This window comes from Tachysurus fulvidraco, chromosome 15 (genome assembly GCF_022655615.1).
Source record: "Tachysurus fulvidraco isolate hzauxx_2018 chromosome 15, HZAU_PFXX_2.0, whole genome shotgun sequence".
Lineage (NCBI taxonomy): Eukaryota > Metazoa > Chordata > Actinopteri > Siluriformes > Bagridae > Tachysurus > Tachysurus fulvidraco.
The window spans coordinates 18,050,554-18,064,117 of record NC_062532.1 but is presented as its reverse complement, the minus strand read 5'-3'; the positions used below and the strand labels follow the sequence as shown (position 1 = coordinate 18,064,117).

General features: G+C 39.8%; 1 protein-coding gene across 8 annotated transcripts in view; it reads right to left on the bottom strand.

Moving 5' to 3' along the window:
• Positions 1 to 2,885: 2,885 nt before the first annotated feature.
• Positions 2,886 to 13,564, bottom strand: part of znf385c (zinc finger protein 385C) — an 87,892-nt gene continuing 77,213 nt past the window's right edge. For 4 of the 8 annotated variants that reach the window (XM_047801085.1, XM_047801088.1, XM_047801089.1 and 1 more), the window contains 6 exons: positions 8,871 to 9,161; positions 7,587 to 7,774; positions 6,793 to 6,891; positions 6,616 to 6,708; positions 6,107 to 6,130; positions 2,886 to 5,993 (listed from right to left, as the gene is read on the bottom strand). In XM_047801085.1, the coding sequence (XP_047657041.1) occupies positions 5,772 to 5,993; positions 6,107 to 6,130; positions 6,616 to 6,708; positions 6,793 to 6,891; positions 7,587 to 7,774; positions 8,871 to 9,161 (917 nt within the window). In that variant the 3' untranslated portion in view covers positions 2,886 to 5,771. The remainder of the gene's footprint in view (positions 5,994 to 6,106; positions 6,131 to 6,615; positions 6,709 to 6,792; positions 6,892 to 7,586; positions 7,775 to 8,870; positions 9,162 to 13,564) is intronic. The other 4 variants (XM_047801086.1, XM_027161058.2, XM_047801087.1 and 1 more) reach the window with 4 other exon arrangements.

The window sequence follows — 13,564 nt, the reverse complement described above, 5'->3', positions numbered from 1 at the left end:
GATTTATTCTCTCTCTCTTTCTCTCTCTCTCTTACTCTTTCACTCTCTCATTGTCACTCACTCTCACTCATGCTCTGTACAGAAAAAAACCCCAGCAAAACAAATAGTAGAACAATCTTTCATCTTTTTTTGTGTTACTGGGTCAAAAACACAACAAGCTGTATTTCTATCCACAGATACTGGCCGTGTCCCTTTGAAGAAGATAATCAGTTCATCTTTTTATGTTTTAGAAAAACCCGCTATGATCTGAGTTATGAACAGCGCTGGTGGCAGACCGACAGACAGACTGACAGACAGACAGAGAGACAGACACACTACAGACACTTAGCACTGGGTCCTGATGAAATGCTTATACAGAGGAATGTGCATGGGACGCAAGGGATGCGTTAGTTTGTGCTTTTGGACCATGTGCTTGTGATTTGTGAACGTAGCTGCATGCATGAATGTTTGAACAGTTTCTAAACTTATGTGTAGGAGCTTATTGATGAATATGTGTCATTGTGGCAAGAGAGAGAGAGAGCGTGTGTGTGTGTGTGTGTGTGTGTGTGTGTGTGTGTGTGTGTGTGTGTGTGTGTGTGTGTGGGAAGAGAAATCACTCAGCATCATAGAAGCTGACTAAAGGAATACTCTAGTGTTTGTCAGCATGTGTACCAAAGACTGCATGCGACACCATGATAGAAATACTTGGAGAAAAGAAGAGCTGGAAATTCTTTACAGTGGATTGTAAATAACTGTATCAGTATGAATCAGAGAACATTTCAGAGACTTTTTCCAGACAATAACAGACTTTCTTTCTTTCTTTCTTTCTTTCTTTCTTTCTTTCTTTCTTTCTTTCTTTCTTTCTTTCTTTCTTTCTTTCTTTCTTCCTTCCTTCCATCTGTCCATCCATCCATTTTCAGTAACTCAGTAGGCTACTAATTAGTTCATATCCAGAGAAATAGAACAGACCCCATTTGAAAGTAGCTGGAGTATAAATGGAATTAAGCACGATTCAAAAACACTCTGTAATCGAGACGTTTATGAGGCTGACATATGTAGCTGAGGTTGAAGAAGTTTCAGAGGCAGAATCTAAAGTGCTACCGTCTCTACCTGTTTTTTCCCCTCGCTCAGTGTTTTCTAGTGTTTCTGGTGGCATAGTGTTAGAGTCCATAATGAACCTCTTTAGGGTATAGATTTGAACCCAGACACGACACAGTAGCAGATACAGATAGTGATGATGTGTTGCACCCCTAGTAGATACCACTGTATAGCTATATTGCTTGGAAACAAAACTACATAAGTACCAGCTTTGGAGAGATTTCTTCTTTCATGTCTATCTTATCCTAAAACCTTTATTGCCATTTTATTTAGGTTATACATGTATATAATATTTTAAACATTCACTGACTGTCCTTAGACATTCATCGCTTAACAGGTTTGTAAAAATCGAACGTCTTGTTCGGGGTAATGACATGTACACTACAGACAGAGCAGAGCGCTAGATATTAGTGTGAGAAACACTAGAGTATTCCTTTACCGCATGAGAACGTATGCTTCCTCCACATCGCTTTTAAATGCACTGCACCAAATGTGCTGCAAAATGCTTTCGTCTATCTTGTCACCGCTGGCAACCGATGTTTCCATGGCTGCCTTCTGTCCTACAAGACGTACCATTACACAGAGTCAATCTCGTCCGGATTGCAGGGGGGAAAAATAGCGAGAAAATGTCACAGACCTTTTCAGTGGCATTAAGTCAACACTAACCAAGAGCAAGGAGGACACTCTGAGACAGACAGTTAAATGGCCAGTGGCACAGAGAAAGGTAAAAAATCATGGCTAAATTCCCATTTGATATAAAAGGAAATGTGTATCATACGCTGATTATGGCTATTACAGCTCCAAACAGTGTTATTGCTCAACATATTTCACATACTGAAGGAGAGGACAAGCAGAACAAATATCCAGGGCTCTATGTTTGTGTGATGATCGCAGATATCATCCACATACAAGCACACACACGTACGCGTGTGCAGATACACACAGACAGAGAAAGAGAAAAGAGAAGAAAGAGAGAGAAAGAGAAAGAAAGAGAGAGAGAGAGAGAGAGAGAGAAAGAAAGAGAGAGAGAGAGAGAGAGAGAGAGAGAGAGAGAGAGAGTTCTGAAATTTCAGGAAAAGTCGTAGGTCGTGCAAGGATCAAAGACAGAAAGGGTTTTCAACATACAAACAAACTAGATCGCATTTCTTTGTTTTTTTCACACCGGGATGCTTCCTGTACAGACTGTACAATTTTTACATAATTTTTACAATCTGTACATAATTTTAATTTAATAAAATGCATCTCAATATTTGGCTTTTTTAGCTTCTTCCATTTTAATTATCTATCTATCTATCTATCTATCTATCTATCTATCTATCTATCTATCTATCTATCTATCTATCTATCTATCTATCTATCTATCTATATATATATATATATATTTAATTTTTAACCAAAATTGTTCAAATTTTATTTATCGAGAATAGAAAATATATTTTACTCTCGTGCTGTTAAACGGTATGATGCCGTAAAGCCTTTTTCGTCTTTGACCCACATCCTGACCCACACGGTATGCTTGCTCTGCTCTGGGTTGGATTACAGTATGGCTGATGTTTTATTCTGTTTAACTTCTCTGATGGAGCTAAAACAGGAGCCCTGAGACTCGCCCGTCACTGTAGGCTTGAAGCTGAAATGTCCCGAATGCAATAAGACATATCATTTAGTCATGCTGTTTTTTTTTCTTTTTTGTTTTGTTTTTTACTCTTTGCATAATCTCTCTCTCTCTCTCTCTCTCTCTCTCTCTCTCTCTCTCTCTCTCTCTCTCACACACACACACACACACACACACACACACACACACACACACACACACACACACACACACACACACACACACACACACACACCTAAATTTCCTCCCACGCTGATATATTTTTTTTTCAATATATTAAATAATAAAAAGTAGGTAACTACACTAACTCATTCTTGGCATATGTTCTTATTTCATAATCTTTGTAATCTCTGTTATGACTTGGCAAACAATAGAAGATCCTTCAGATAAAAATTGTTCTTATCATAGCAGTAATGAGGATAATGACTCTGATAGATTTTCTACGTACTCTCTACATATTTATAAATCTACATACAACCTAATATAGACAACTTTTTAAAGTAATCTTCTTAAAGACTTTGCAAAATATCTTAATAGTTCCGAACAAGAAAAAACAAACAAAAAAAAAAAACGTACAAATGTAAACGAATGTACTGGTGTGAACGAGACCGAGCAGCGACACATCACCGCAGATCAGGAGTCAAACCTCCAGCATTTTTCAGCTTCACTCTTAATCTAATGCTAATGCTAATGTATGTGTGTGATTACCACAGATGTGTATTCCAACATGTTTTCATGTACTGAGAAAAGACAGACAACCTGTTTACTCTAAACTCACTTGTAATGCGAGATTATAGTGAAGATTTTTTTCTTTAATTTGTTCTCGTTCACTTTTTGATACAAAAATGCTTAGCACATAAGCACACAACCTTTTCTTCTTTGGATTCTTGTCTCATCCTAAGACCTTCTTGTGCTTTAGTGTAATAGTTATCGTTTAGAATAATAATATATATATATAATCTTGATAGATTCACTAAGACTGCACTAAGACTTCTAAAGTCGAAGTCAGCCTTCATTTACAAACATTTGACTTAAGACTTCATGAAAGAATTCATAAAACGTCACACGTTAGCTTATCTACAGCACCGCACGAAGGTATCGGGTGCTTCTAAACGCATACATCATGTGTGGTGAAGATGCCTCGAAAAATATAAATATGAAAATAATTAGCATGAGAAGCACCAAACAATAAAATGAGCAGTAATCACAATAGAAATCACACTGATTTATGACTATGTTTATGTTTGTTAATGTAGTCCATTACTTTTTAAGAAGATGTGTAATATTATCAAAAAAATGTTAATAAAATATATATTTTCTTCTTTATTGTTTTTACTGAAACACTCAGTAGGCATAAAATCTACATTAAATTAGGTACAAATTGAATATAAAAACAGAGAGGGGGGCTAAAACTTTTGCACAGTGCTGTATTTGATGAAGGACTTATATATAAATTATATTTTTCTGGAATTCTCTCTCTCTCTCGCTCTCTCTGTTTTCTCTACACTCACATAAACTGGAGCGACAAACACTATTCTTCCAAAATATATTCTCCCCATTGCTGTTTTAATGATTTATATATAAATCCTGTCTAATATTTGAGTCTAATATCTCCTGTAAGTGTTCAGTTAGGCTAAGATCTGATCGTTTTTTACTCTCATCGATCTATTCAGTGAACGTTCAGGCCTTGTGGATGTGGGCGGAGCCATCCTGATGAAGACCATCAGCGACCATCTTCCCTTAGACTTCAGTTATAAATAAAATCTGAGTAAACAGGCATTCTGTTCTTTTCTCGTTCTTGTCTGTGATGAGCATGTATACGTTGGCTGGATGTGGTAAAGGTTAAAGAAGTTAAAAATGCTGGAGTGCTCCTTTAGAAATACCCCAGTGGGCAGGAGAAACATACAGAGCCCCTCCTTGTACAGCAGAGAGCGCTGCTGGATGACAGAGATGAGCTACAGTGTCCATGAGAGAATGAGGCTCATGTGTTTCACACATACTCATACACACCCTTGTACGCGCTCACACACTTGGGTAACATGGCGGGAATTGAAATTGTAATCAGATGATGTGAGATGGATTTGAACTGGCAGGTTGACCTTTGTGTGGTCTTAATGAGATAACACAGAGAGCAAAATATACCAACATGCCGGGCTGATATGCGACTGTTATAATCATCTGTGTGTGTGTGTGTGTGTGTGTGTGTGTGTGTGTGTGTGTGTGTGTGCACATGCACATGTGTATCCTTCTGACTGAAAACCATCTAATCTATGCGGAAAAAATTGGAACACTGATTGTATGCGAGTGTGTGTGCGTGTCAGGGTGTGTTAGCGATGGAGCGCTGATTTGCCTGCAAATTGTCATCTCGATGCACTGCACTCGTATTCACTGATGATCCCACGATGATTACCCATGATGCATAGCGACAGCTCTTCTATGGTTTCCAGGGAGCAATAACATGTTTGTTCTCGTGTTGGGGGGGGGTGGGATGTAAATGAAACTTCAAATAAAAAGGAATAAACATAGATTAAGAAAAAAAATAAAAGAAAAGAAGCCTTGAGTAAAGGGATGTTTGCATTTGTCTCACTAAGAAATGTGCTCTAGTTCTATAATGCTGTTGTACATCTAATAAATTACACAGTAAAATCCTATGGTTAATGTCTTATAAAACTATACGAGGTCCCAGTCAACTATACGAGGCTGCACGCATTTCCCTGGAGGTGTGACCTAGCAGTCAACCTCTATTTGAAGGAATAGAGAGGTGGGCGGGTCAATGAGGTCTCTAGGGCCCTCCCCCAGCCTGGGGTTCGTGTGCGTGTACGTCTCCTCTTGCGTCCATGTTTTCTTTCAAATCATCTACGTCTGTCTTTGCTTTCTACCTTTCTGTGCTGCATAGTTCAAGAGTGATCCTCTTGTGAGGGCCACAGTCCTAGAGGAGAGTGCAGAAAAACTGGAGTGTGTGTATCAGTTTTGAGATTTTTAAGACCCTATTGTGTGTGTTCACATATTCTGTGTGTAACTCTAAATCATTCCTGTACCATAAGCATGTGTGCATGTGTATGTGTGTATGTTTATGCATACTTTAATAAGGTGAGAATAGTATAGGTGTGTGTGTGGCCCGCAGTGGTCCCGGCGCAGGCCGAAATAGGGTGGGGCCTAAGATCGGAGCGGGAATGAAGGCGGCAGGGTGTCGAAGAGCGAGCGGATTGGCTGCCACTGTGCAAAGCGTGGGCGGAGTTATAGCAGTTGGCAAGAAACTGGTGGTCAAACTTTTAGTCAGCTGCTTCTGGAGAGCCAGTTTGGTCTGAAAGAGGGAAAGAAGGTGATGTAAGTGTTGAAGGAAACCACAGATATCAGCATTAATATGTTACGATGATAATTATCCAATTATGTTTCAGTGGGTTTAGTAGCGCTTACTGTTAAAAATGCAGCAGCCCCAAACTATTTCAAAAAATAAAAAAAGATGTAAATGTTAATTATCTGTTAAGTTGCAAAGGATGCATTGGCATACATTTTGAACTGTTCATGGGTCTGAGTTTGCTGAAACTGTCTCTCAGACAATCTGGGTCTGGGACAATGTCCCCGGTTGTTACTATGACAACTAACACTAATGATTGTACATGAATGCATTAATAGTTATTAGCCATTTCCAACAAATCTTCCAGATGTCACACAGAAAACCCCTGTTGATTATGAGGTTGTCGATTGTCGTCTTGTTGCAGGATAGACCCACGGATTTGCACTCGACTGTATATAGAGACATGGATTCTTCAGATAAAAATAGAAATCAGATTTAAATCCTCTCACTCGAACCACGTACGACGCTCCAGGAGCATTTTATCTTGAGGTTATAATTATAAAATTTTAAATGCAGGTTCAATGAGGTTCAAATGTGAACAGCATAAAAAACTCGGTTTGTTACTCACCTGTGAAGAGAGGGAGGTGAGACCGTACTGGTTAAAGACTTTCTTCATGGCTGACATGGCTCCTCCTGCGTATCCGTTCCACCTGATGCTCTGCTGAAAGACATATCAGAGTGAAAACCATGAGACACACCTGTCTGTGTAACCTGAAGTGTGTGTGTGTGTGTGTGTGTCTCTCACCGACACTGCTGTGGTTGGCTGAGTCTTGCTGTGAGGGCTGAATTTGGGTTTGGGAGGCTTTCCAGCCAATCTGTCTTTATGTCTGCGACTGTTCATGTGCTGGAATAAAGACAAACACATAGCGTTATACGACTGCAAATGTGAATTTGGAACAAATCCACTCCTCATTCTGTTCACAGTGACTCAGTGCCCTCGTTCTCTCTCTCTGTTGCTGAGACAAGCAAAACTTAGAGATCTGGCTGCACAACTTATTGTTTCTTAAGTGCTAAATAAATGTTGACAGTAATAACAAATATTTAACCGTGACGCAGAAGTTATTTTATCCTTCGATCAACAAAACTATTTCTGAGAAACTGATAACATAAAGAAAACTGAAAATGAGATGCACACAGACACACAGACACACAGACACAGACACAGACACAGACACAGACACACACACACACACACACACACACACACACACACACACACACACACACACACACACACACACACACACACACACACACCAGCATGCACTTATAAAGGTTATATCTAAACTCCTTTATGGTTCTTGGGGATGTAGTAGCCTGGATTTGGATTTTATAACCCGCACTGTAACAGGTTGTGGCCTAAAGCTCCCTTTTCTTACTGTGAATTGACCTGGATTGGATTTGTAGTGTGACAATCATGGGTTACATTTTCCTTTGGTCTTTCTTTGTCAGTGCAAACAAGCTGAATATTTTTTGTATATTATTCTTGCCTGACGTTTGGTAAACTTTACGTTATCTAAAGTGACAGGTGTGTGTTACCTGGTTGAGCTGAGTCTCTGAGTTGACGTGGATCTCACACACTTCACAATGGAAGCTCTTGCTGCTTACACCCAGACTGCCCTTGTTGGCCAATCGCTTGCTTTTACATGCAGCGCGGGAGGACAGTGCCTTCCCTCGTCGCCGTGGCAACACGCTCTGTCCCTCCAGCATCAGTTTGTGCTTGATTCCTGTGAGAAAAATCTGGTTTAGGATTCAGTCCCCATGAAAACTATGAGCACTTTGAGCTACAGGAAGCTTTAGTAAGGATCAGGAATAACAAGCAAGTAGATACATGACGTGTTTATCACAAACAAACAAGCCAAGAAATTTCCCTAAGCTTCAGCCTCATTAGGTAGAACTCTGTTAAATATAGTTAACTTTGTAGAATAAGCACTGTATAGTCTTACTGGCCATTTTATTAGGCACACCTCTGTGGTTCACCTGTAGACGATTGGTGATTGTATATCGATGTTTAGATGATTTAAATGTCTGCTGGAAAATGTGCTGCCTGCAGCTTTGAGACTGACAAAAATATATTGTGTTGAATCTTGTATTATGTGTTTCATTGTATCTTGTTTTGTAGTCTATATAAACCTTTTAACCTGCAATCTTACTTCAGATCAGAGCAACAAAACACCTTTCTTTAATCCATCTGAGCTTCCATTGTCCAACGTGCCAAAAAGATAAAGCCATGAATATATTTGCATGCAGAAAAAACTAAAAAAAACAAAACAAAAAACATATATATATATATATATATATATATATATATATATATATATATATATATATATATATATATACAACAGTTGTGTTCAAGACAGAACACATACAGGCAGAATTTATAATAAAAAACTTTACAGTCCTGACTTGCAGCATTTTTGCTGTTGGTAAAAAAGCAATTTATTAAAAAAAAACCCCAACAACAACAGGCTAACAGCTAGTGCTAGCAACTAGCAGCTAAAGTCAGCTATAACTCGCTTTTGGTATTTTTTCCCCCTTTATTTTACCCCGTTCAAGGCCATACATAGTATGATTACTATGGCCTATGGTTTTCTGCAATAGGTAGTGGGCATAAGAGCATATGGACATGTTCCACATGAGCTCACCTTACATTTAAAGACTAAAACTCATTTTTGTTTATTGTCCGGTTTGCATAAGTTTCTGACCAAATCAGCAGTCAGCGGTTTATAGGGAACAATGTGACCTATATAGCAGATCAACTTGATCAACTCACAATTGAGTGTACTTCTCTAACTACACAACTAAACACCAAGTCTGTACCGCTGTTGTGGGCTTCCAGTTGAGTGATTGAATTGACTGTCACTTTGCAGACAGGACAGTGCAGGTGATGCTTGCTCCTCCTGGGGTCTTTTTCCCTCAGGGCCTCTTTAGGCAGGCTTTCCTTCTCTGTGGCTGTCTCGCTGGGACCAGCACCATCCTGCAGGCTGTCTGAGTGCTGCGAAGGAGGAGAGGAGACGTCTGCGCATGACACCTCCGATAGCGGAGTGAGGACCACTGAGCTGACCTGAGCCTCGCTCAGCTTCACCACAGAGTCAGAATCACACTGAAGAGCTACACGTACAGAAAAGGGAGAAGCACAGAGAGAGAGAGAGAGAGAGAGAGAGAGAGAGAGAGAGAGAGAGAGAGAGAGAGAGAGAGAGATTGGATTACCCTGCAATCCATAAAGCAGACACTTTTCGTAATTCTCTATCTCAAAAATGACGAAAAGTTATTCTAATCATTTTTAATGCCATTGGAACACTGCTGCCTATCTACATAAAATTTTTTTTAATACTTTATCCACCTCTGCACCACTTCACTGGTCATTTCAGCTTCCTCTCCGTTCTTAACGTCTTCACAAATCTCACTCCTCTTAAGCCCACAGCACTATGAACATAAATTAAAGTACACTCTCTACCAAGTAACACCTGGACACTCATAGCCGTGACACACACATACGCACACACACACACACACACACACACACACACACACACACACACACACACACACACACACACACACACACACACACACACACACACACACTTACTTCTGAGTGTTGCCCAATGCAATTCTCCCCCTTTCATTAACTTTCACACTTCATTCAGGTGTGAAAATACTCTTGTGTGCGTGCCGATCCTCTCTTTACTACAGTATATTCCCATTGGATTAGATGCATTTTTCTTTTCACACCTTTGGAGCCCTCTATAAAATCGCTCTCACCAGGGAATTCTACAATTACAATCGCTGTGATGGCCCTTTTAACACAATCAGGGTTGTTGTTTACTGAGCTGGTATCAAATCATGAACGGTTTCGTGCAAAAAGACTCGAGCTCGATATTTTCCTATATCTGCGTGCCCTGTCAGGTATTACTCCTTACCTACAATGGATATAAAAAAAGAAAGAATGAACAACAACAACAACAAAAAAAAAAACGAGATATAGGATCACTCCACTTCTGTATCTTCATGGCTTCACGGCTTCCTGCGATCGTCTGATTTCGATTAGTTCAGAGTAAAAAGCAGCTATTTCTAGAACATTCCATTGCTTGGAAGTGCAATTCAAAGCAAACAATCAACTACGGGTTGCGAGGAACTTACAAAAGAACTCAGAGATAAAGCTATAGTAAGGTACAAATCAAGAGATGGGTACAAAACAAATTTCAAAGGATTAATCCATCCACTGGATCCAACAGTTAAGTTTGTAATTAAGAAGTTTAAGAGCTTTTGTACCACTGAGACCCTGCAGGGATCAGGCTGTACCTCCTAACTGGATGGCCCGAGCCAGAAAGAAACTGTGAAGGAGCTACAGGGCAATATTACAAGAGCTAGCTTATATGGACAGGCTAGAGAAAAAGTCATTTGAGTGTGGCTGAAAAACTCCTTGAAGAACTGGAGATTGGATTAGCTGGAGGAAAGTCAATACAGCTCACCATCCAAAGAATACCATAGCTGTAGTAAGACATGGTGGCGGTAGCATCCTGTTGAGAGAGGTGTTTCTCTTTAGCAGGCACTGGGACAACTTTACGAGCAGTAAAGCAGTCGTGGCTCTAGGTTGTTCAAGCCCTAGTACTGCCAAGCTGCCACAGGGCCTTTGTGCAAGACCCTTAACCCTTTCTGCTCTAGGGGCGCTGTATCATGGCTGACCCTATGCTCTGGCCTCAACCTCCAAAGTTGGGATATGTGAAGAAATAATTTCACTGAGTTGTCATTTATATGTGAAAAAAACTAAAGGCTTCTATCTATCTAGTTTAAGGATAGAAGAAACGATGGATGGAGCATAAAACCTACAGATTCCTGAGAAAATTTTTTGGAGAGTTTGGATCGAAATTGTTTTTTAAATTATATTTCAGAACTGCTGAATTTTTGCTTGAACATTGCTGCGAGCTGTGATTTCTTGTAGACGCCATTTTCCAGAGCGACTTCTATTTGTAATCTCATTTTATACAACTGAGCGAGTAAAGGTTAAGAGCCTTGCTCAAGGGCCCTGCAGTGGCAGCTTGGTGGACCTGATATTCAAACTCATAAACTTCGGCTCAGTAGACAAACATCTAAACCACTAAGCTACCAGAATCATGACAATATGTGTTTTTTTTTTTCATCTTACAGGCTTAAATTGGTAAACAGATATGTTCTTAAAGTAGAGCTTTCAAAACGATCGTTCTTTTTATAGTGTTCATTAGAAACTCCCACACATCATTACATAATGGTTTGAAACTAATGGGAATGTGGGCTCTGGCTGTGTGCTGGTGAAAAAGAGGTAGGAGAAAGTCGTTGCATTCTTCACAGAAGAGCAAGAAGGAATTGATTTTGTGCTACTCATTAAACTGACATGCACTTTGTAAGTGAAGCACTTCACTGCGTGATAAACTGAATTGTGTGAGATTGTGAGTTTGACACATCTCACATTCAGTTGTCCACGATAAAGCATGTAGCACACACAGACACACAGATACACACAGATACACAGACACACACAGACACACAGATACACACAGACACACACACATCCACCTTCTGTGATTTCCCTGCATGGATTTGCATAGGACTTCAGTTTGCTAGAAAGTTTGTGTGTGTGTGTGTGTGTGTGTGTGTGTGTGTGTGTGTGTGTGTGTGTGTGTGTGTGTGTGTGTGTGTGTGTGTGTAAGCTCAAAAGAGTGCGACTTTAATGCAAAAACTCCTATGCAGCTACATTTTAAGCAGAAAAGAAAAACAAGGTAGTTCATGAACACACACACACACACACACACACACACACACACACCAGATTCAAAGCTTTGATTATAATAATGAAGATAATGATGATGATGATGACAATACCAGTAATGATAATATTATTAGTGATGATAATTATGAGAAAGGGGATGATGATGATAAAGTCTCTTTAATCAGTAATATAGCTGAGCTGTGTGTGTGTGTGTGTGTGTGTGTGTGTGTGTGTGTGTGTGTGTGTGTGTGTGTGCGTGTGTGTGTGTGTGCCTGTGTGTGCCTGTGTGTGTGTGCGCGTGTGTGGACATAATAATTCAGTGCACGTTTTATTGTGTAAAAAGTGCTGACTCGACTCGTGTTACACGTATCAGTGAGCTTTGCAGAACATCCGAACTCTGTCTTCTTCCTCTGGTCTCATTTCATTTTTTATACTTTAACAGCAATACTCTTATAAAAAACATTTTACATATGATCTGATAAAATAAATCAATTCTACAGACATTGGAACTATTAAAGTCAGGTGTATTAGTGATACTTATAGTGTCACTTATTTTATTATCCATTGTTCCATTGGATTGCGATGATGTCAGTTTGCTTTGCTATTTCTCGACAAGCTGCTGTTTCTGTGGTTGAGCACTGTGTCGGTTTGTTTGGCGGTGATGTTCGGGGGAAAACACTGAAGACATTAGGTCATCACGGCCAGTGAATGTGTGCGTGACTCTGTGGAGAGGTGATTAACCACTCGACCCCACCCCCTCGTCTGTCCGTTTTCTTTCTTTCTCTCTCTCACCTGCTCTTCCCTTTGTCGTGCCTCTCAGCTCTTGATGGCAGTTGACATGCTTAATGCGTGCTGATTGGCCCCTGCAGCTGCAGCCTTAATAACTGAACAGTGCTAATTTCATCAAGTAATCAGCTGAATGAATGTGTTTGTGAGTCTGTGAGTGAGTGTGTGTCCGTGTGTGTGTGAGAGTTAGCATGAAAATACTCAACGATTAGCTAAAGCACCAGTGTATGTTCATGTAAGGTATTACACGAATCGTCCGCGTGTTTATTTCTTCGCCTGCGACTCACGACTTCGCAAACAGTGTCCAATACTGGACTCAAATGATCATAAATATGTGGAAATTATTGCCACTATAAAAAGGAGCAAAGGCTAATCAACTCTCTCGCACCTAACGTGTCTCAATCTCTGTATGTTCTTCCTTTTTTAATGTTTCCTGTCTAAGAGCCTCAGCAGGAATAGGGTGGAGTATTAGCATGAGATTTGGTGAGCTCGGGCTTTTCTCAGGCTACGAGAAACAGAAATGATGAGTAGGGATTATTTTTTATAACAGATTTCTCTTAAACTGTATCTCAGGTTATTTATTTTATGTTGTTTATCTTCAACTGAGTAACACTACAGTAACTACTGAAGGGCAGAACTGAGCACTCTGAAGCCATCCACTGCATATATTCAAATCTTAGCGTCTCTAAGTCCGTGCTTTTAAAAACAGGGTCCATGGACCCCCTGGGATTGGAGACAGGAGTAAAATTGCACAATTTTTGTTTGGGTGAGTGTCAATCAGAGCTGAGCTGAAGCACTATAATCACATGCAGATGCAAATCGTAGCATAGCACAATGATGATAATAATAATAACGCTAGTTAAACCTCACACTGCTTTACAGAGAAATCATTTTATTTAAGAGTTATAAAAAAGTTTTCCTTATGCAAGACATTTATAAACTGCTACGTATATACATTCGTTCATTAAAGATAAATGTG